The sequence below is a fragment of the Mirounga leonina genome, unplaced genomic scaffold (genome assembly GCF_011800145.1).
Source record: "Mirounga leonina isolate KUSES-001 unplaced genomic scaffold, KU_Mleo_1.0 Mir_172, whole genome shotgun sequence".
Classification (NCBI taxonomy): Eukaryota; Metazoa; Chordata; class Mammalia; order Carnivora; family Phocidae; genus Mirounga; species Mirounga leonina.
Genome location: NW_023270442.1, coordinates 2,944,021 through 2,968,788, shown reverse-complemented (window position 1 = coordinate 2,968,788; position 24,768 = coordinate 2,944,021). Strand labels below are relative to the sequence as shown.

The 24,768-nt window shown below is 34.6% G+C and overlaps 1 protein-coding gene across 1 annotated transcript in view; it reads right to left on the bottom strand.

The window, feature by feature from the left end:
- The window catches only part of NCAM2 (neural cell adhesion molecule 2), a 517,151-nt gene that overhangs the window by 201,792 nt on the left and 290,591 nt on the right, over positions 1–24,768 (bottom strand). The window contains exons 2-5 of the mRNA XM_035017513.1: positions 20,897–20,971; positions 17,448–17,654; positions 14,855–14,998; positions 8,218–8,355 (exon numbers count right to left, since the gene is read on the bottom strand). Coding sequence (XP_034873404.1) covers positions 8,218–8,355; positions 14,855–14,998; positions 17,448–17,654; positions 20,897–20,971 — 564 coding nt within the window. The remainder of the gene's footprint in view (positions 1–8,217; positions 8,356–14,854; positions 14,999–17,447; positions 17,655–20,896; positions 20,972–24,768) is intronic.

Genomic DNA, 24,768 nt, shown 5'->3' with positions numbered 1-24,768 from the left:
ATCTATCTATCTATCTATCTATCTATCTATCTATCTATCTATCTATCATCTATCATCTATCTATCTATCAAATGGAGTGGGCAGTTAGCTAGATATGAGCAGAGAACAGGTGCTTTGGAACTGATAAAAAAGGGTGGGAGCCAAGTTCCAAACAGCAGGGAAAGACCCCGGTGGATCAGTATACATTCTTCCCTATAACCCCAGCCCTATAGTAATCTATAGCTTCATTATGATATATTTACATTGCAGTTTTGACCCCCCCTCCCTGTGGGGGAAGGCTGCCATGACAGTTCTGACAAAGACCATGGAGAGCCAAAAACTCCCCCTCCCCACAGATAGGAGGAGTCCCTTAGAAGATTGAAAGCAGCCTCAGTCAGAGACCACCTTAGCTATGACTCATTACATATGCAAACATAAAAAGAAAAGACATCCTTGACACCCTCCCCCACCCCCATCAGTCACCTGCCCGCTTGTCAATCTTGAGAGTGTACTTTCACTTTGACCTTTGCTTGGTCGAACCCAAGAACTGAGGCTGGGGAACAGGACTCTCCACTAACATATCTATCACATTTTCTATATTATAGGAATTTCTAAAATAACGTTGGATAAGAATAAAGAAAGAAAAAGAAAAAATTTCTTCCTTATATTCTCAGACTTCTAATCTTTGAAACTTAATGGGATCATTAGGGGTAAAAATACTTAATAATATCAGAAAATATTCTGGTTTTGACAAAAGCTTACTAACTGACTCTTTGGTGAATTATATATTATATATTATTGCTATAAATTAGGAATTTACAGTAATTAAACTGACTTAAACTATTGCTCTGAATGGCTGATTCAATTGTATTATTGATATACAAGAGGCTAGTTCATGGTCTTTTATATTTTTATATATCCTTAATGTTATATAACATTGCATACAATTTAAAGAGGAAAATTCTAACTTTTCATTTTTTTAAAAAAGAAAAGTACTTTTTCCAATTTTCTTAATTTTAAGAAATGGCTAGAAAATGGGTAGGAATACAAAATCACTGCCTGAGGGCTACTGCATTAACAAAGTGCACTCTCCATTCTGACATGTACTTGCACAAATATCTCTGGCCATTGTCATTTACTGTTGATTTTAATGTTCAAAGGAAGACTAAAGACACAATTGCTTTAAAATTATACTACTAGGTGTTTTTCATCCATTCTCAATTGTTCCTGCCTCCACTATCCCAAGGTTGAATTGGCAATTAGTGGATCGCTCTCCACAAATTTACAAAAGATTCGGAAAATAATGAATCATTATACTTTAAAAGAGCATTTTATAAAAATAACTCTCTATTGACTATACTTTAAATTTAAAAGTTATTTCCAGATCTGTCACTTAAATGGACATTTTCTGAGTAGTTTTAGAGGGCATTCTACTTAAATAAGGGCTAGGAATCTGATGGGGGAGAATGAGCATGGGTTAGAAGAGAGAAATGATTTTGAATTCTCTTTTAAAGAAATGTATCCAAGATTTGGATATCACACAATAATATGTATATGTGGGTGGGTGTATAATATAATTATCTAGTAAAAAGAGCCCAGGAATTTATAGAGAAGATGGCCAGTCAATTTATCAAATATATAATAATATAACAGGGTATAGTAATTAAAGGAAGGCAGCCACTGGAAGATTTGTGAAAAAAATTTTAGGTATGTTAGAAAGCTTACTTGAAAATCCAATAAAGAGAAGATGTAAGCACATAAGACTGTGGAGAAATATTTGAGAAATATCCAGAATACATCAATGTTTACTAGATGAGGGAAGCCAGATGATTAGAAATAGAATATGGAAGTCATGTGGCAAGATTTATCTCAAATCATCAACCAGACCTATCTTTGAATTAATTTATCCACATCCTAACTCATTTTTGACACACTTCCTCCAGGCTCAACATAAAAGATACTCTATTTATGTGCAAGGTATATCTTTCTTGTAAGTGTCCTAGAACCCCAACCACTTCCTCTGATCTTTAATTCAACCCTGTGATGTTTCCCATTTAACATATGATTCCAATAAGTTGAGGTAACAAATGCTGTGCCTTTGCTACCTTCATTTTTCAAGACATTGCAGTATGAATTTTTTCCAGGCTACTCAAATGGTATCATTGACCCTAATGCCTCTTGTAATCTCATAATGGTCAAATCCAACAGATATATTTCAGTTCACACTTTGTTGGTCAATTTTGTTTGCATTTATTATACTGGAAAGCTAGAACCTACAGTAAAAGTCTTCAAATTACCCTTGATTGCTCTAGCCTCTGTGACACACGTGTAACACAAAGGCTTTGCTTCAAATAATACCCGATTATTTATCGTCCCCTTCATTTCTTTGTCTTTTAGCACAGTCCCTAATTACCTCTCACTTGAACTAACTAACTTCCTCTCTCTGCCTCGATCCTTCTGTCAACTTCCTTGCTTTCTAGTTTCCCTGCTTTTCGAAGTGAGCTCACCTTAGCCTCATAGAAGAGAGTCCATAGTCCTCCATGATCTGGCTACCCACTTTCCAGCTGTATCGTCCTCTAACCCTACCATTACTCCTTCCCCAAAATATCACATTCCAGGAACAGTTAAGCTATTGGATGCTTTTTCACATTATACCTCTTTTTGATTTTGCAGATGCTGCTTTATTTGTCTCTCTGTCTGTCTCTCTCTCTTTTCTACAAGGTAACACCTTTTCATCAATAGATTTATCCCAAATACCAAGCAAGTCTCCCCTTCAGCTACAATAGGTGCCCCTTCTTATAAAATAGTCTGTTAATATCTATAAAAATTGCCCTTAGTATATGCTTTTGTATCCAGCTTCCCCATAAACAATAAAGGACTTTAGTGAAGTTGATTATTTTATATTAAGATACAACTCTAAGTGCCTTGAGGGAAATGATGCTACATTAAGCCTTTTAGTATTCTGAGCATAACATAGTGTTAAACATATAGCTAGCACTTCATATGCACCTGTTTAATGCTATATAAATTAATATTGAAACTGTAGTCAAAAGTCTTCAGTTGAAACTCCAATATTTTGAGATAAGGTGATAAAAAAATCATAAGAAATGATCACCATCAGGGGAAAGTAGAATTTATAAGATGTCTGTGTCATACTCGGGGAAGTAATTTCAGAAGTACCCCTGGGTCAGACAGTATTTAATTTGCTTATTTTAAGTAGGAAAAAGCCACTGGCATTGCATTTGTCTGCTTTTCTGTGATAACAAATGACTCTTAAATTTCAGGGCTTAAAAAATGTACTTTACTTCTTATTTATGTTATGTGTCTGCACCTGCAGAGCAGCTGGGACTCTGCTGCACCTGTCTTCATCATGGTGTCCAAGGTGAAGGAGAAGTCTCTTCTTGTGTCATGCTAGTTTCATGTCAGAAGGAAAGAACATGATAAAAAGCATGTGATTCTTCTAGCAACTTGATTTCAGTCATAGTGTATACTGTGTTTGCTTATAAGCCATTGGCCAGAAGAAGTCTTGTCATCAGTTGGGTGGGGATGCACAACTCTTCCCCTGGAAGCACCATAATCCACATGTCAATGAGCAGTGACATATAACCTCTTCAAGGAGGAGAGATAAGTATTTGTGAAAAACTATACAAAGGCATTGAGAAATATAGTAAGAAAGTAATAGAGGGAGATAAGAAAAAAAAAATATCCCTAACATTTAGTATTATTGGTACCACAGAGGAACCTAGCAAAAATATCCTTTGACTAATTATTGAAACAAAAGGGTATGAACTGGAAGAAAGGAAATGTGAGGGAAAAGTTTTCGAAGAGCAAAAAAAATAAAAGAAAGAGCAGAACTTCTTCCAGAGCCAAGATTTTACAAGGAAGTAGGGAAATGTCCATAAATAGTTGCCTGGAGCCTTTGGTCAGGATTCCAGTGTACTTGAGGGGGAAGGAGACAAGTAAAGGAGGTCCAGGATAAAAGCCAAATCAGTCAGGATAAAAATCAGTCACAATTAAGAGAGCGGGTTTACAACATAAGTTGAGGAAAAGGTCATAGAGCAAGTCAAATTTGTCACTGAGGTAAGATAAGATAATGTGGATAAAGCTATTGCTTTTATTATTATTTTTTGCCCCCTTGAACTTTTCATTGAAATGTCTTTAAGAGGTTTTATATGAGAGAACTAATAGGGGGATACTTTTAAGGAGAGTTCAAAATTTAAAAGGAGCAGGTCTCCAGTAAACAGCACAAGAGTCAATAAGACTGGAGCAGAATGATTTTTCTGGCTAAAGTAAAGGCAGAATGTGAGAGCAAAGCACAGACGAACCGGTGGAATTAGTCAATGCATTCCCTTGACAGGGTCCAACTGCATCAGAAGGGGAATAAATCAATGGTTGATTTTTGTGAACACTGTTATTTTGAAGAAAAGTGGTGCCAGGAATTCTAAGGTATGAGAGTTTTGTGACCATAAAGGGAAAATGTGACTAATTAGAAGAAGTGGAGATAAAGCAGTGTTCGAGCAAAGGTCAGATTAGGATCTGTAGTTGATTCTGTTAGAGGAAATTGGGATGTGGAAGGAGAATGATTTGCCTTTGGGAGGCTCAGTGTGATGCAGACAGAACAGAAAACCGCCTATGTGATTGATTTGAGTGGCACAAAAGAACACAATCTCATGTTATCTACTTGTGAACCCTGACATAATAGGAATAGACATACAGAACTAAATATTCCAGTTTGAGCACACACCATGATGGACTTGAAGATACAAACTTTGTTAATTGAAGACACTCATACCCAAAAATGCTTCCTTCAAAATAAATATAATCATGTATAAACATCCACAGATAAACTAGTATGGAAACAGATTAGGACACTTATTAAATATATTAAGGTAGAAGTTACAATAGCAAAATAGTTAATGAAGGGTGAACATGCTATGTCTGCTCAGTTAACAGTTTCTTTTTTTTTTTTTTTAAGATTTTATTTATTTATTTATTTATTTGTCAGAGAAAGAGAGAAAGCACAAGCAGGGAGAGTGGCAGGCAGAGGGAGAAAAAGGCTCTCTGCTGAGCAAGGAGCCTGATGCAGGGCTTGATCCCAGGACCCCAGTGCGACCATGACCTGAGCCAAAGGCAGAGGCTTACCAACTGAGCTACCCAGGCAACCCAACACTTCCTTTTTAATATCAGACTTGAGTTACTGTTTTAGTGCAAAAATATGTGCATAATTTGACATACATATAACATATAATAATAAATATTTATATACTGCCTCCACAACTTTACATTAAGAACTAATATTATAATCCCCATTTTCATAAAAGAACACTCAGCGCAATGATTTGTCTGTGACAAAATACACTTTTATATGCCAACATAAATTATTTTGGAAATAAAGCACAGTAGAAAGTTGTCAATAGTTAAACTAAATAGTGTAAGTTATCTTTGTTTACTGTAGATAATAGACAAATAGTTTAGAGATGCTTATTGGTAATAGAAATAGATGGAGATATATATATATATAGATACATACTTCCATTTTAAACCTATTCTTCATGCACTGAAATCTTCCCCATGTGTTGAAGGTCAAAACCTCTGACTATGGTACTTGTAATAAATACTAGACTCTGCACTTCTAAAAAAGAAAAACTTACCCTCTGAAGGCCTGACCCTTTGGCCTCCTCCATGAGCATGTGCAATTTCTTTCTTTTTTTTTTTTTTAAAGATTTTATTTATTTATTTGAGACAGAGAGAATGAGAATGAGAGAGAGAGAGCACATGAGAGGGGGGAGGGTCAGAGGCAGAAGCAGGCTCCCTGCCGAGCAGGGAGCCCGATGCGGGACTCGATCCAGGGACTCCAGGATCATGACCTGAGCCGAAGGCAGTCGCTTAACCAACTGAGCCACCCAGGCGCCCGAGCATGTGCAATTTCTACCAGCCTGCCTGGTTTCCATGTCATACTGTCTGGTCTATTCCATTATATTATCCATAAATCTCAATTAATTACAGACTTAGAGAAGGAGAGAAAAAGATAGCAGTGTTTTCATACTCTCTTTCTCTTTCAGCATGACTTTGTGGTCAAACTACCTTTGCTGCAGGTAGTGAAAGACCAATGAACTTTTATTTTTATTTATATTTTCCTATTTTATTTAAATTTAATTAATTAATATATAGTGTATCATTAGTTTCAGATGTAGAGTCCAGTTATTCATCAATTGTATACAACACCAAGTGCTCATTACATCATGTGCCCTCCTTAATGCTCAGCACCCAGTTACCCCATCCTCCCATTCTCCCCCCCAGCAACCCTCAGTTTGTATCCTATGATTAAGTGTCTCTTATGGTTTGTCTCCTTCTCTGATTTCGTCTTGTTTTATTTTTCCCTCCCTTCTCCTTTGATCCTCTGTTTTGTTTCTTAGATTCCACATATGAGTGAATCCATATGATAATTGTCTTTCTCTGATTGACTTATTTCACTCAGCATAACACCCTCCAGTTCCACTCATGTTGTTGCAAATAGTAAGATTTCTGGTTAAACTTAACAAGTCAGGAAACAACAAATGTTGGCGGGGATGCAGAGAAAGGGGAACTTTCTTACACTGTTGGTGGGAATGCAAGCTGGTACAACTACTCTGGAAAACAGTATGGAGGTTCCTCAAAAAGTTAAAAATAGAGCTACTGTATCACTCAGCAACTGCACTACTAGGTATTTACCCAAAAGATACAAACATTGTGATCCAAAGGGGCAGCTGCACCCCCATTTATAATAGCAATGTCCACAATAGCCAAACTATGGAAAGAGCCCGAGTGTTCATCGACAGATGAATGGATAAAGAAGATGTGGTATACGTACACAATGGAATATTACTCAGCCAATGAACTCTCTTAAATCTATATGAGATTCCTAGTGTTCTCCAGTCTTCAAGAAACTGGACAGATAGCTCATGGCAGGATGGGGATAGGATACAGAAGAAAACACAGATTTATTTCTCCATGCTTGCCCTAACTCATAGGAAACATGTGGCTAACTCCTTAATTTTATATTTTGTCTACTCTAAAAAGAACAAATGACATTCTGCTTATAGAATCCTGTCATTATAGTTATCACGAATTTGTTATTATTTTATTTTATTTTATTTTATTTTATTTTATTTTATTTTATTTTATTCTCTTAGAGTGGAAGGGGCAGAGGGAGAGGTAGAGAGAGTATCTTAAGCAGGCTCCATGCCCAGCACAGAGCCTGACATGGGGCTCAATCTCACAGTCCTGAGATCATGACATGAGCTGAAATCAAGAGTCGGACGCTTAACCAACTGAACCACTCAAGCACTCCTAACTTGTTATTTTAAAACAGAAGAAAAAAGAAAAGTACATTTGTGTAGTGTTACTACTAGTATTTCCATATGGCTAAAGCATAGGCTGCTCATGGCTGAATGTTAGGGAAGAGGGCTGGTGATTATAAAAGGCTTCCTATGCCAAGAAAAGTGGTCTTGATTTTGTCTTGAAGGTAATGGGAATCATTGACAAATTTTACTATTAAGAGGCTGGATGGAGAAGAAGTTGAGCCTGAGAGTAGAGGAAATAACTTGTAGCAATTCAAGAAAAAGAAAAAGAAAAAGAAAAAGAAAAAACAATTTGAAAGGGCGGCACTCCTACAGAGGGCATCATGGTAGAATATATTTGAGAGTTGTTAAAAACATGTGGTACACATGTCATTTACAGATTAGATTACCAAAATAGAAACAACTAAGCTGAAGTTAAAATATCTTCTGGGCTCACAGAATGTCATGTTAACACAGGCAGGAAATAAAGCAGGAGAAGCCAAGTTTGGAAGAAGAGATGTCATTGTGATGCCATAAACTTAGTTATTAATCTCCTTGTGGAATCAATTATTAACTTTAAATTTGAGTAAACCTACAGAACTGTTAAATGGATTAGTTAAGCAACAAGTGACTCATGCAATTTAAATAAACTATGTTTCACTTGGCATTCTTTCAACAACTACAAAGCCAGCAAAAGGCAACTACTCTCTTACAAGACTCTTTGTAAAAAAAAGATGGTGTTGAATAAGCCTCAGATCCTGCCCTTGAGGCTATACACAATGTAATAGACACTACCACTGAGGTCAGGAGATTTCCTCCAGGTCGAGAAGAGGTGTATTAGAGTGCTGTATTTGCATGGCTACAAATAAATATATTGCTAACATGCAATAACAAAATAGGTACAAATTACTCTGCTTACCATTAACAATAACGATGATATCACGGAAGTCAATTTCTCCCCTAGCCTCCACTCTTCCTTCACACCTGTATATACCTTCATCACTTTTATTGATGTTGAGAATCTGCAGATTATTGTTGGCTAGCATAGCAAAGCGATCTGGAAAGTAAGCAAAGGGGAGGAAATTATATCAGTAATTGAAAGCAGAGTCCGGTGTGCTCTAAACGGCTAAGAGTTAAAATATGGCACTTGTCTGACACTATCAAACTTTTCATCAACAAACAAATTCAAATTTGAAAGTAAAATGTAATTTCATGGCTTCAATTTTTCCACTCCACACTGTCTTGTTACACCTTTTTTCTAAAACACATTCAAGACTTTATTTCTACATAAAATGCTTAGGCTATTATTTTCCCCTTGGTACTTTGAATGCAGAAATGATACACAAAAGAACAATGCTGCGAGATTAGATATTGCAGACACGAAGACATTTTGACTGCAAATATGTAGCAACTTGAGTATGGAAAAGGGTTAGAAAATTGATTGAACAGCCTTCCTCACACAATAATTAAACTAATAAATTTGCATACTCTGAAGAGTCAGCTAAATGGTACAATAATATTCAAGTCACATAAAGGACATATAAAATGGCCATATCTCAAATTTATTTGATTTTTTTTCTAAATGCAGATAATCCACTTTAGGAATGAACAGATTAGACTTAATTTTATTTCAAGATTCCACCTTAGGTGTGAGTATATGCACATGAATATACATTAAAAATAAGCTGTTACAGGGCATGCATTAGTTGATTGCTTAAGATAATCTGGCTAGCCTAGGCACCATCTCAACCTGACAGTGTTTCCACAATGTCTGGCCTGAGTTTTTAATCATCACAATTTTGTTGCAGTGTTAAGACCTTTTCCCTTCTTATCAAATAAAGAACAGTGTGACCTCTAGTTCTACTTTAAAACAGGTTGCAAAAGCAATATCTTCAATTTCATTAATTAATACATCATTGAACATCATTTATTTGGTATGTACAGTATTTGAGATACTCTGGTAAATAAGAGAGATACATCCTCGACACCCTTGGACCTTTTAGTAAAGTAGAAATGCCATTAGTTTAAGGTGTTCATCTCTGGGATATTTACTATTATACCATTAAAGGTTACTTTTTGGACCTATTCCAATGTTTACTGCTCTTCCCTTATCTGCTGGTTTGATAGGTTAGGGCAAACATGGAAACCACATGAGAAAAAGATAGAGCCTCCCTCAGTCTAGAGTGCTGAATGTATGCATGGGGTACAACCCTACCCCTACCCCTGCTGCCAACCAGACTTTGTGTAACTGAGAAATAAACTGCTATGATATCAGGCAGTTTGGGGTTCAATTCAGATTTGGAGTTCATCTTCCATAGCGAGTCCTTAATGCAATTCCTAAATGCCATACCAGTTCTAGTTTGAGCTACAAATACAAACAGGAGAGTGATCGGGCTATGGGAGGATTATGCTTCCTATAGGTAAGCAAGATGTAATTAACGAAGAGTGGAAATATGTAGATTCAGAGGATCCCAGAAATAGAAAATATTGATTATAAAGCAATGGACATGATTTTCAGCTCAAGAAGTACAGTAGCCCTCCCCCACCCCCCACCCCATCCACAGTTTGCCTTCTGCAGTTTCATTTGCCTGTGGTCAACCGTGGTCTGGAAGCAGATGATCCTCCTTCTGTCATTTTATCAGAGGTCAATAGTAGCCTAACCCTGCATCACCTCATTGCATCTCATCGCCTAGGCATTGTGTCATGTCATAAAAGGAAAAAAGCTGAATACAGTACAATAAGCTAAATTGAGAGAGAGTGGCCACATTCACACAACTTTTATTGTAGTCTATTTGTATAATTGTTTTATTTTATTGTTAGTAATTGCCGTTAATCTCTTAATTTATAAATTAGATGCTTAAGGTATAAATTAAACTTTATCATAGTTTTTTTTTTTTTTAGGAAGAAACAGTATAGGGTTTGGAACTATTTGTGGTTTTAAGCATCCACTAGGGGTCTTGAAATGTATCCCCTGTGGACAAGGGGTCCTACTCCACAAGCTTTCCCATCATGTTTATTTCTTCTTTAGGTTGACCCTAAGAAGAGAGACACAAATGTTCATGAAGATGCTTTCCCCTGGTAAATTTTCCTTTTCTCCAAGAAAAGCCTGGAGAAAAAGAATCTGCAAGAAATTTTAAATTTAAACCCACAAGAAGTCCTGGAGTAACTCAGAACTTATAAAAATTTAGAATGTTTCAAGGTCAATTAAAAGATCTATTTAAGCATGTGGCTGGAAATTAGGGTGGGAAGCAATTACCAATTTAAGAAGTTCAAATTTAGAGAGGGCTGCACATAATCATACCTTGATCACCATAATATTATATTTTTAAATTACTAAAATATGTATTATCCTTTAACTCTAATGTTCTTTAATGGTTATAGTGTATTTAGTTAAAAAGTAGTAAGGGGAAGAACTATTTTAATCAGGAAGGCAATACTTGATATTAAAAGGAAAATAATTTGAATGCATATAACACATAATTTGATGGGAATAAATCAGTGTTTCTTCTAATTGTAAAATTTTAGTTTCAAATGGCCATTTTAATATATTACTTCTATCGGCTGGGAGAAAACTATTAGAATATTAGGAAATCAGTAGTTACCTGCTAAATCTAAATACATATCGATGTTTCTAAACAGAAAACAAACTACATGAAAATCACATGTCAAATTCTAGGTAGGTATGTTAAGTCCATGGAATGATGTTAGTAAACTATCAAATGGCAGAAAACATTTGAAGAAAGCACTGCTTCAGTCAATCAGACATAATTATGGATATTAGAACTATTTGATTATCAGAGATTATTTGTTCTCTCAATTATACAGAACTTTAATTATTAAAACCCAAGTTTTCATTATTGCATTCAGAAAAATAAATGAAATAAAGTAATACTCAATAAGCGATCTGCTTTATGCTTCTAGAGACAGATTTTTTTCTAGCCCTCTTTTCTTCTCATTCCCCAGCCACTGATGGTTGGTCTCATTTACTCTTTTGGCTTCAAGCACCATCTATATTTTGAGACACAATTTTTCTTCAGATCAGGCCATTACATGACTATAAAAGTGTTTAACGGTAGACCAGATATAGCTACTGAGAAGGATTGTAAGTACTTTAAAATCAGTAAATTTAAAGTTTAGTTTACTATCTCCACCTGAAATCTCTCATATGGTCTCTCCAGTTCTGTCTTCACATGTCTTTACATTGAACTATGTGCCCAAGTCAAATTCCTTGAGTCATCCTTGACTTCTCCATCTCCCCTCCATCTGCATATCCAATTAAACCCCATGTCCGGTCACTTCCCCCTTTATCATTACTTAGTCTAAATCTCCTTCTCCTTCAGCAATTATTTCATTAGGGTTTGAACTGTTATCAGTGCCTGGAGTTTTGCCTTGACCACCATCCAATTCATTCTCCTCACTGAAGCACTAATACCCTTCTCAAATTCATATCAGGTCATGTCACTGCCTTGATTAAAATCCTTTAGTGATATTCCCTTTGGATAAATTCCAGATTCCTTTGCAGAGATGTCAAGGCCATAATGACTTGGCTCAAACTTCCTTTCCAGTTTCCTCTCTTATTAATCCTTTATGATCAATCTTGGTTTGTATTTATCTATTAGTATAAATATTCTAGTTGCACTTAGTCATAAATTCTCATTATAATTAACTAATTCTATTTTCTGGAAAGCACCATTCATGGTGTCTTTCACCTCCGGGCCGCTGCAGATGGTGTTTTCCCCTCCTGAAGAGTCCTCACCACTCTTTGCCTGGCTAACCCCTTTTCATAATTAAGGGTTACTTCTCTCTTCAGTGGGCATCTTGGACACCCTCCCCTGCCCTAACTAGGTGAGAAGTTCTTTCTTTATCATCCTCTATCATTGCACTTTCCTTCTCATAGACCTCAATATTCCTGTTTTCACTGGTTTCTTTATTAATCTTTTTCTGCTAGATTATTAGCAGTTTGAAGGCAATAAACTTGTTTATCTTGTTAACTAGGACTACCCACCATCCAGTGTGCTGGATGGCATATACTAGGTTTTCAACAACTAGTTAAAAATTGAATGATTTTTCATACTGGAAGTAGATAACATAAAAAAATATTGAACAAGATTATTTTATCCATATTTTTTGATGCAAACAGGGTACTTCACTGGGCAATGATCAAAGCATTTAGAATATTTTAGAGATAACTTTCAAACTGCCTGACATTGAATGAGCATCTACAATAGCATATCCTTCCAATCGGGGTATTCAATTTTTGTAACAAAATGTCATCTTTACTCCCTAAATGTTTGGATTTTTTAGCAGATGGATTCCCTTCAACAAGCAACATGGAAAACCTCCACTTCAAATGTCCTATTGGAATTTTAGTTATAAATATCTGCCATACTGCTACCAAAAGCATGGCTAATAAGATGGACATTTCCAGACCTTCACTATATCATCTGGAGCCTGCAAACTACTCACGTGCCACATTAAGGCTTCAGAAAGTTACCTGGACACACTACATTATTCTAAGTCCCCTTACATGTTCCTTTCATAGTTATAAACTTAATCTTATTCCATTAGCTCTAATAAAGGGGCCATCAGGTATAATCAGGTGAAAAATATTATTTCTTATAAATCCATTATCAATGTACAAATCGTTCAACAATGAACTATGTGGTGAGTTCCTCCAATATTAAAAGGTTAGAAAAGTTTGTCCTTCCTCACAATTCACTTAAATTCTTTATAGCCTAGAGTTAAAAAGGAAAAATATAATTACATCATTTTTCTTCTTTGCTTTCCCTTCAACTCAGAGCTAGGTTTCATGCTGACTCTAGACTAGTCACTTCCCCCTGCACTGGATTTTTTTATTCTAGTTATAACCCAAGTGCTTATAATTCTGGTAACACTGATTCTCAAAATTTAAAAACTCAGTGAGAGGGAAGGAGAAAGGTAAATGTCATTGTGTTGAGAAACTGATATACACGCAAATATTATTTAATTCATTCATTTAACAACTATTTATTATATGCCTCAAGTCTTATTTGAAACTCACAACTATTGTTGAAAATGGTGATAATAACCCACTGTTTACAGGGAGAGAATCTGAATTAGATACAGATCGGTTAGAAAATTCAAAGCTTCCAGGCCAAGGAAAGGAGTAGAGCCATAATGGCATTCCAGCTTCAAATCATCTCGCCCCTGGATACTGGGAAAACGTGTGAGTTGTAGCACAGAGGAGCGCTCCTCCATCACCATCACACTTGACTATCAATTTCTGCTCTGAGGCTTTTGTTCTCTGTGTCTTTTAAAAACTATAATTCATTTCAAAACCTTCATGTAATTAAGGTTTACAATAAACCAGATGTACACTTGAAGCCTAAGATGAGGCAATCTGAAAATGTTTAGACATTGTCATCTAACTGCTATAAAAGAACTGCCTTTTCTTTACTATTGAGGGAAAAATAGCTGAAAATACATTGCACAATGTACTCATGTGATGTGTTAATGAAATATAAAGCAGTTATCCTGAAATAAAATAAGAGGAAATAAAGTATTATTTCTCACTAACTTATTATAATAGAAAAAAAGAGATAATCAATAAGTGATAAGCGCTGAAAATGCTAAGATGAGAAAAACTGCCTCAAAATTTAAAAAATGCCTATTAATCATGATTATGATATGTTCTCTGTACATACTCAAAAATAGATACTATATGCTTTCTCTCCTTTATGCTGTAAGTTTTAACTCTTAGAAACACACAGTGGAATCATCCAAGATGGAAAGTATTTGAAAAGATTCAATTATTTCATAACTCTCTGCAATGCAGGTGCATTGAAAAATACTCTAAATTGAAAATGCTCCCAATGCACAATGGTAAAGTAGCATAATGTAAGCAAATTATGCTTTCAGTTTCAGATGTCATATTATTCTGGAATTTTAGCTCAGTCTGAATCAAAATTATGAAGACAATTTGAATGAATGTACTTTTCTGTCTATTATCCATATGCATCTTAGCATAATATTTAGAACATGTAGGTGTTTTTGAAGGAACAGTGCCAGAATAATAAATAAGGTTCATATAGCTATTATTTTAAGATTACATAGATGAGCCCAGGGGATGATGTTTGAACTGTAACATATAGAATTTGAATGCATCAGGACTGATTCCTTCATTTACTTATTATCTTTATACTGTTTGTACAAAATTTTCTTGAATAGGATGGGGTCAGCAAACCTTTTCTGTAAATCTCCAAATGATAAGTATTGCAGGCTTTGTAGGCCACACCATCTGTGTCACAGCTGCTCAACCCTGTCCCCAAAGCGGCCATGGACACTATGTAACCGTCGGGTTTGGCTGTAATCTCATGACCATATAAAGACAGCAGGGGGGCAGCCTGAGGTCCGTGGTTTGCCAACTCCTACTTTAGAGCTGTAAGGTTCTCAAAACAGTTGTTTGATGCTTGGGATCCAAAAAATAAAATTTCTATATGCAGTCAGGTAGATTCAGTATTTTTAAAAATTGCAATATTATGAGAACATATAATTTAGGGAGTTACCAAAATACTAACTGTCGGAAATAGCGGTGACTTCCTCATTATGATACAACCAGCTGACAACAGGGGCAGGTGAGCTGCTAACTCGGCAAACCACTTCCGCATCCTCTCCTTGTTTGAATTCTTGAGGTGATACCACTTCTTTGAAAGTGAGTTTTTCTGTATCAAGAAAGTAAAACAAACCACAAAAGTATTATTGCTCACTTCTCCCAGTAACATATTCCAAAATATGTGCTGATTGATGAGATGATAAAATCATTAGTTAACTCTAGATCTTTTAAAACCTTAGGCCAGGTAACGTAATTCCTCTACTTGAGAGCTCCCCATCTCACTGAGAATTAAATTCAAAGTCCTCACAATGCCATACTAGGTCCTGTGTGAACTGGAATCAGCCCCACAACTCTGATCCCAGGTTCTTCTCTCTTTTCCTAGTCCCTGTGATCCAGACAAACCATCTTCTTCGCAATCCCTTGAACACTCCAGGTTTGTTCTCATCCTCGGGCCTTGTGCTCTTTTGAATTCCTTCAGATTTCTGCTCCACCTTCACAGATAAAATAACCTTCCCCCTTCCCAATTCAACTCTCCCTCTCTTTACTGCACTTTCTTCACTACAGAATTCTATAGCATGTATATCTAACATCCATGTGTTTTTCTAAGTTCATTCATCGTTTGTCTTTCTCTACTCAATAAAATAATAAGCACCAAGTGGCCAGTGACATTTTCTGTTTTACTGAGTGTCTAGGACTTAGAATATTGCCTGTCATTAGTAGACACCCAATAAGTATGTCAATGAATGGATGAACTTGGATATTTATGCTTGTTGAGAAATTTTCACAAAAGCCATTCATTGTTCTTGCAGGGAAAAAAGCCATTTCTTTAGTTTACAAACAAAACACCAGGCACCTTCCTTTTCATCATTCAAAGTAATGAAAAATCTTTCCAAATACTATGTCTAGGAAATGATCACTTCAATTTATTTTTTTTCTATTTATGAAATAGATACTGTAGGGATCATATAAATAGTTACACTATCTTTTCTTAAGGAACTTTGAAATTAACAGGAGTAAGGGCAAAGTCAGGAAAAATGAGGGCAGTAATGTGCCAACAAATTGCACTGGGCATCAAAGAGGAAGTCATGCTGTGGGAATGCTTTGCCTTTTTTTTTCATGTCTTGTTTCTACAGTGATAATAATAATAATAATAAAGCTGTCAGGAAGAGATGCCTTGAGTTAGTATTTTAAAATCTTTATAGTTTTTCACATATTTTTCATTTATATGGGTAGAAACACTATCACATATTAATTGTAAGGCATTGTTCTAAGCATTTTATATAATATTGATTAATGTAGTGCTCAGAACAACTCTACGTATGAGGAGGTAATATTATTATATCTATTTTATAGATGACAAAACCAAAGAGGTTTTTGTCTTAAGTCATCTATAACCTATATTTGTCACTATAACCTAACAGAGAGGTTAGGCATTTGCTCAAAGCCACAAAAGTAAGTAATAGAGTCTGGTTTCAAGCCTAGGGAGTCAACAGGCTTTAATGTGTTCTTAAACAGGTTCATGATTCCTGGGGCGCCTGGGTGGTGCAGTCAGTGAAGTGTTTGACTCTTGGTGTAGGCTCAGGTCATGATCCAGCCCTGCGTCAGGCTCCTTGCTCAGCCCTGTGTCAGGCTTTCTGCTCAGCACGGAGTCTCCTTAAGACTGTCTCTCCCACTCTGTCTGCCCCCCTGACATTTCTCTCTAAAAAAAAATAAATAAATAAATCTTAAAAAAAAAAAAAAAGGCTAATGATTCCTAAATGTAAGAAGAGGGAAGGAATGTAGAAAGCAGTCAATCTCAAGTCATAAGATGAAGTGTAAGTGTGGAAAACTTTATTAATGAATATTCTGATGGTGAAGAATCCAGCTAGATATTGTTCTCCACTAGATGAGTTTTCAGTTTTTTCTGTGTCTACTCCTGTTCACCAACCCTTCCTCAATTCTCATTCTAGACTGATCGCTGCTATCATACATGTAATTTCATTTGTTCTCATCCCGACCTTTTATTTTAGTGTGAAAAAGCACTCCCTATAAATTTCATAATAATCTACTGTTCTCTAGTTACCCAACAGATTTTTAATGGCTTGAGAATATTAAAACATTTTCATCTCTCTTATTTAACCAAGAGAATTGGCTCCATCTATGTGTTTATAATAAACTATTTCCTATTATCTATTCTATTTTAGAGATGCACTATGGTAAAGTATAAATAAGCTGATATTTGTAATGGTCTTAGGACATTGCCTAGCACATAGTTCTTCATGAGTGTTAGTTTTAATTAAATGCATTTTTTAAAGATTTTATTTATTTGACACAGAGAGAGCTAGAGAGAGAAAGAAACAGAGAGCAAGCACAAAGAGGGGGAACGGCAGGCAGGGGAGAAGCAGGCTCCCCGCTGAGCAAGGAGTCCAATGTGGGGCTTGATCCCGGGACCCTGGGATCATGACCTGAGCTGAAGGCAGCCGCTTAACTGACTGAACCACCCAGGCGCCCCAAATGTATTTTTTTGTTCAAGTTTTTATACAACCACATTTCAATCAACTAATAAATGCATGACTTACGGTAAATTTCCAAAACAACTGTAGCTTCTTGTGTCTGTCCTTTGGCATCTGTTGCTTGACAACGATATATCCCTGCATCCTCTATATTTGCATTGTAGATGGTTAATCGTGATCTAACACCTTCCTTTTGCACTGCTATCCTCTGTGTTGAAATTATCTTCTCTCCTTGAGGATTATACCAATCTATACTCTCAGGTTCACCAATTGCTGCAAATAGCCATGGAAAATAAACGTTTGAAAATATGTTTCAAATGTTTGTTTTGGCATTGACATTTACTATTATGTGACAACTTTTAACAATTTGGGGAAAAATGTAAATAAGAGAAGGCTGGAAGTCTGAAAAATCTTACAAAATTGTAAGTAAACACAAATGTTAGCACACATGTTCATCCTTACTTATCCAACGTTGAGAATTCAGTCCCGTTTGCGTAAGCAAAACCCAAAAGTTCTACAGGAAACTGACAGTATGGTATTTAAGCTCTGATAGTTGAAACTCTACCATAGCAATCTATGAATTATTACTACATTTAAGTTATGAAACTGCCTTGGCCACTGAGTCAGACATAAATTAAATGTGATCGATATATCTGAACAGAAACATGATTACTAACATGCTTTCACCTGTTCCCAATTCTCTTTGCCAGGGTCAGGAGATAGGACTTTTTTCTCCAATAAAGCAAAGCTTATAACAATGTAAATCTTATACAAAATAAAACTTTGGCTTTGATACCGAATTTGGAATTAATTTCCTAAATTGTTAAACTTGTACAGATAAAGCTAATTTATTTTTTAAAAAGGAGCCCTAATCTCTTTTCTCAATTGAAATGAATAGTTTCATCATTTTAATCTAAAACTGTTAACTATTTAATCATATGATAATTAGAATGCATTGAAATGATACTTATACTGCTAGGCAATTACAACCAAATCATTACAGGGTAAACATTTATTTTTTTCAATTCAAAATCCAGGTTATTATCCTCTTCGTAAAAGCTGAAGCTTCCAATGTTTGCTTTTACTCACCAAAAGGATGTATTTCACCTAATCACTTGAGAGATAATTTGTGGAAGCAGTATATACTATCAACTCAAAAGTATCGGGGGAAAATGCATAAAGTTAACTAACATCTGCAGGACCACTTTGAAAAACATTGTTCCTTCTTATTTTTTCCTCAAGAAGGGGCTTTAGAAACAAATTATTGTGCTTTCTATATCAAATTAGACATGCTTGAGCAAAAAGTATGAAAGAGAGTTTAGTTAAATCTTAAATGGATCTTAGTTATGTTATCTTCAGTTCTTTCTGGACAGAACCATAAAACCATAGTGGTTATGGGATGACTCATTTGCAGGACGTATTTGCTTTGATTCTCCTCTCCCTAGAGAAGTTACAAACAAATAATTTAAATGAGCAGCACTTTAAATTTGAACAGTACAAAACTCATTTTATACAGTAAATTATATTGGACATTCTGTGAAATATTTTGGACATTTTTTTCTTAATAATATGGTATAAAATTTCATTATCATGGAGAGTTTATGCTGGATTTTCATAGAGCAGTCAGTCATGATTCTCTTTTTATGACATCTCTAATAAATAATGATTTCCAGTGAAACTTCCCATGTTATTTTATTAAGACTAGACTACTGGAGATACTAAAAAATAACAGTAAAATTTTTATTTTCTTAAAAATGTGGTATACAAATCCATTTGCTATTTATGATGTACTCTTATTAGCTGAGGGTCTGACCACCTGATAGTGTAAATTTAAGACATTTATTTTATTGAGTTTAGATGTCTATGTTTTAGTATATCAGGAAACTTCAAAGTCATAGCAATTTGGTCAGCATTGTAGTAGGAAAAATACATGAAAGCATTCTGATTTGCAGGGGTTTCCCACATCTTTTTTTAGATCTTGTTTTACTACTCTATTTCATATATATAAGGCCACTTACATGACAACAGTATGGCTCTTGTAAATAAGGAAAATAAAATGTTTCATTATTTTGCCTTATTTTACCAGCAAAACTTAGTACACTAAATGATGTTAATTCATTCTTTTAAATTTTAAATTATGTCTTAATTTGACCTATTACAGAGGTAATAATATTATATAACTTATATAACCTAAATCATTGTGATATGCAAATGCAGGAAAAACAATTTCATTTTCAAAATTCATTTTTAAACTACTTCATTGTTCTGTGAATATGTGACACAATTGAGCTGTGTGTGTGCATGTGTGCATTTGTGTATATAAAATACGAATGAGATTTAAAAACAATGATCTACATTCTTATGCCAAAGCTCTGCTGACATAATAAATGATGTTGAATCAGTATCTCATTTGCTCTCTGCCTTTCTATTTGTCAATATGCAAAAATAGGTATCCACAGACCTATCAATTCAGACCTTTAGGAAGGCAAACATACGAAGAATCATGGCTTCTATTAGTTTAACATAAAATGTGATATTATACATACATAATATCTATAGTATGTGTATTATAATATGGTATATGTGATTTGTAAATGTTATGACTATTTCTATTTTTATTAATTTTAGTAATAATTTAAATAAGCCATGTAATTCTCAAGACTTGTATAATGCATTTTATGTCAGAAATGCCTACTTTAATCCAGTTTTGTGTTACTTAAGCATAATCAGGAATACCAACAATTTTAAAATACCCTAAAAAGCAATTCTGGCTCTAGATGAATATTATTTAAAACTTTAGGTATGAAGGCTTGTATGCATAAAAATGAATTTGATGAATATAAATAGAAGTCGAATATATGCATTTGTGAGCTCTACAGTACTCTGAATTAGAATTTGTTGCTTAAGTATTTAAATGTCTTCTGAAAAAATACTGCATGTGCATGATTAAACTAAATGAGGTCCATAAAATTTCTCACAGGTATTATAATATACGATAGTTTGATTAATAGTCACAAAATTCTTGCAAAAGTTTTGCTGATTAAATCTCTACTTTTTTTAAATTCACTTTTCATAAGGATGGATTTGATTTGCTTTGTCCCAAAGTTTTCATTCAGGTGTCACTACAGTGCAGTGAGCTGTATCTAATTTATTCATTGCATATTTACAAAGATAATTCAGTTATAATACTTACGTTCATTCTAATATTACTATTTATACAGGAATAATATTTGAATTTATTTAAGTTATTGTGCATACATTACATTTGATAATAAGTTATTTTCAAAATAAATGAGCTAGTTTGACAGTCAAAATTAATAACTTGAAATTAACAGAAATAAAATTCATACTTTTTAACATGCAAAATATAGTTATTAACCTCAAAGCCCAATGATAATATAAGGTTTTATTTTCAGAGAATTGTTTTTCACCATCTAAATTTTGCCAGTATATAATATTAAATAATTAAAGCATGAAACAAGTTATCATCTGAAAATACTTGTACAGATACATACCTGTGCATGTGAAGAATTTAGATTCGCCCACACTAAGCTCTACTTTGCTAAGTGAAATTGTCACTTGAAGAAGAGCTGAAAAAAATATTTAAATCATAATTAAGTATGGCTTTCAACATGAATTCTAAGATTTTATTACATGATCTATTAACTACATGATCCAAACAGCAATTATTTTTCCTGTAAATTTTTATTACCTGTAAAAAGAAATGAAAGTTTTATAAAATACATTCTAATTATAAAATACAATCTAACAACATTATGTCTGTTAACGTTAGTATGCAACTCACAACCAGACCAAATACAGGACTTATTTAATAAAGCATGTTGAAATTTGTTTGCCATGTAAATGAGTGAATTCATACTCACTTCCATATTTACATTCTTGGTTATCTATGTGCTAGCTACCACATTGGGCAATAACTACAAAAATTTTTGCCCAACATTTGGAGCCTTGTTTGAAAGAGTATATCCTACACTGTCATAACAATAAAAACATAAACTACATTTTGATTACCTACTAAAATATTTCCATGAAGAGAAGAAAAACATTGTATAAGAAATGTGAATGAACACTATTTTGACAACATAAATAAATTAAGTGAAGGAACCAGGACAATGGTAATAAAATAGAGGAGATGGTCAATGAGTTTGTTGTCAAATTTGAAATAAAATAGCTGAACATTCTAAAATTTTAGAAGATAATTAGAATTATATTTTAATACAAATTGAAAGACTTGTATTTCTAATAATATGGTAGACGAGATAGTGTGACCACATTCCAAAACCTATCCCTCCATCCCTTACTTCCAGATACATATAGCTGAGCTTTCAGAAAATTAATGGAGCATCAAGGGGGGGAAAAATGAAGAAAAATCTAAAAATCAAAGTATAAAGTGATACCAGAAATCTGTGGACTATAGTAAGCAAAAGGTGCACAGGCTGCACAAAGATGGGGTCAAAACTTGTCTATAAAAGTGGGTGCTATGGAACACCAGATAACACTGGAGCAGAATAAAATTCACCCTTAGTATGAGAAGGGTATAGAATAAATCAGCCTACTGACAAAAGGGCAGTGATAAAGACAGTTGACTCTCCTGGCCTGTGGAGGGGGGAAATGATTCTATTTAAATAGATTAACCACACTCTGCCATATCCCAGGTTTGGGAATTTAATTATAAACACATGTTCTTTGGGAACCTCAAGCTGAGAAATTAAACAAAAAAGCAGTGCCCCAGGTAGGGCTCACAGCTAAGTGGTGGACAAACATAATCCCCTTCCGAGGAACTATATCATTAGCCCACACTGCCCAATATGTTTATAAATTAAGCTCTCTTCAACCTAAATTCATATTCTGTCATAAAAAACCATGGTGAAATAAGGCACTGTGAGCAAGAGTCAACTAAAACATCCAAAACGATAAACAGACCCACAAAATTTCAAAAATGGAATTAGACTCAGAACGTAACTATATTGAAAACATTTAAAGAAATGTAATGTAAAATCAAAAACATGAGAAAAGAAGAAAATATTTATCAAGGAAGATTTGTTGGACATGTTTAAGCTCTTTAAAATACGTTTTCTTGTACTCCCCATCATTAAATAATAAATTCCTTCTTTTTCGGGATACCTCTTTGGGAAACAGGCTGGCTTACATTGTTTTCTTCTCTCCCCTCAGTCTGGGCCCTATTTTTATTCATAATTCCTTAATTCTCAAAGAGTGCTTGGCACATTATAGGGGTCAACAAGTGGTCAAGTCAGTCTGATATTTCAGAGAGAAATAGGTTAAGAAAAGCACAGAAGTTAGATAGAATAGGAAGAAAACTAGTAGACCCAAGGGGCAAGAGAGTTATCTAAAAGATATAAACAAGGCCAGTTCCAGTGAGGACTTTTCCTTTTGAAGAGTAACTAATCCTTCAGGTGCATTTAGTTTAAGTGTGATGGGGTCAACAGAGGCAAATTGCATAAGTTAAGGAAATTAAGACTGTTCCTACAGTAAGCTTGAATATGAAGAGATGGCTGAGGTTTTGGGGATCCACAATTCTGGGCATGTGGTCAGGGGTTTTATAAATTGGGGAAGATATGGGCATACCTAACAGATAGAAGGGAAGGAGGCAGAAAAGACATTATATGGTTGGAAATAAATAGGGATTGCCATTTTGTTCTACTTTTTCTTTCTTTCCTCCCTTTTCTTTCTCTTTTAAGATATTACCCCATTTCCTTTTCTCTTTGGATCTTTAGTATGTGCTTTTCCAAACCTAATCCTGTGATTTCCAACCTCAGCTAGAATTCAGTTGGATAGCATATTTTAATTTCAAACTTTCTGAGTGCAAACCAAATTAATTTCCCTTCCACCAAAAGTTGCTCGCTGTTCATAGTCCATTTTGGGGCATCATCAATCAATTTTCAAGTCTTGGAGATACAGCCTCTGAAATATCATTTGCTTGCATTCTTATTTATTTCCAACACTTTTCCCCTAATACATGTACTCATTAATTTTAATGTGAGATGTTTATTTTAATCTCAGATAGTGATATATCAGATTCTATACTTCTTTTTCTGACTTTTATCTTTTCAATCTCTCTTTCCATGAAGTATTTCTCAGGCTTCTGCATGCATAAGTTTCCAAAACTGTTTAATTTCACCTGCCTGCTTCAAAAGTCCTCAAAGTGGATTTGCTTAGCCCAATTAGTTAATTATTATACAAATTTTAATTGAAAGAAAACTTGCCTTTCCAAGTTTAGTTCCAATTACTCTTCCCCAATGCTCTGCAGCTACAGACAACCACAATGAATCATCCCTGACCTTTTTCATGGACTCTTTTACTTTCCTGCCCCCATGGATTCACTCAAGCTATTTCCTCTGCTTTTCTCTCCCTTTCTCACATGTCCACATGGCTGCCTATCTTCAAAGCAAGAGTAAAATATCAATAACTTTACAAAACATTCTTTAATAGCCTCCTCTATGGTATCAACAAATAAGTATCTTTGATCAGTAGGCGTTTTCATTAAACGAATGAAACTTACATAATAGCTAATTATATTAATTTCTCTACCTATTTAAATGTAAATTTCTAAAAGTGAAGGCTCATCAACCTCACTTCTGTTTCTCCTTTAATTAAACTGATAAAATATGAATGCATGGCAGAACAATGCATAAACACTTACCAAGAGCTTATTGTACAGTATGGATAGAACACTGACATTATTGACAATATCAAATTGTGGAATGACTTCATTGCCTAAAAATAATTTAAGGATATCAGACAGTTTGAGAAATGTCTGTCAATTATTATTTAAATACTTTCCATCTTTGGTCTTTGTAGTAAATTTGCTTTTCTTATAGAAAAGACAAAACTTGAAGGGTGTAAGCACTTTATATGTTAAATATAGTTCTGGATAAATTTACACTGATTTGCTGATGGTTATAATAAATAACCTATTCATTGTAATAAAATGAAATTGAGCCTGAAATTAATTAGTTAATTTGTATTAAAATACTTGGTTAATTTTTCATTCAGTAAAAACTATCAATTCAACCATTAATCAAGACCATATTTTTCATGGACATTTTGGTGACTTGACACATTGCTATAATTCAGGTATTAAAGTATATAAAGAAAATACATATTTCCCAAAGGCTAGATTTGCTCTAATTGACCTCTACAGATACATTAAAACATGTGCATATTAGGAAAAACCTGGAGAACTAAAATTTAAGGTCATGTCTTAATCATGGCTCTAGTGATTTAACATCCAAAGTTTCTTGTAATCGTTCTTGACCCACAGCCACCTCGAACAGTCTCATTTTGGACCTAAATGTCAGAAGAAAATTAAAGTTTTGTAGTGTCAAAAGTTGTGCTCACGGGTGCC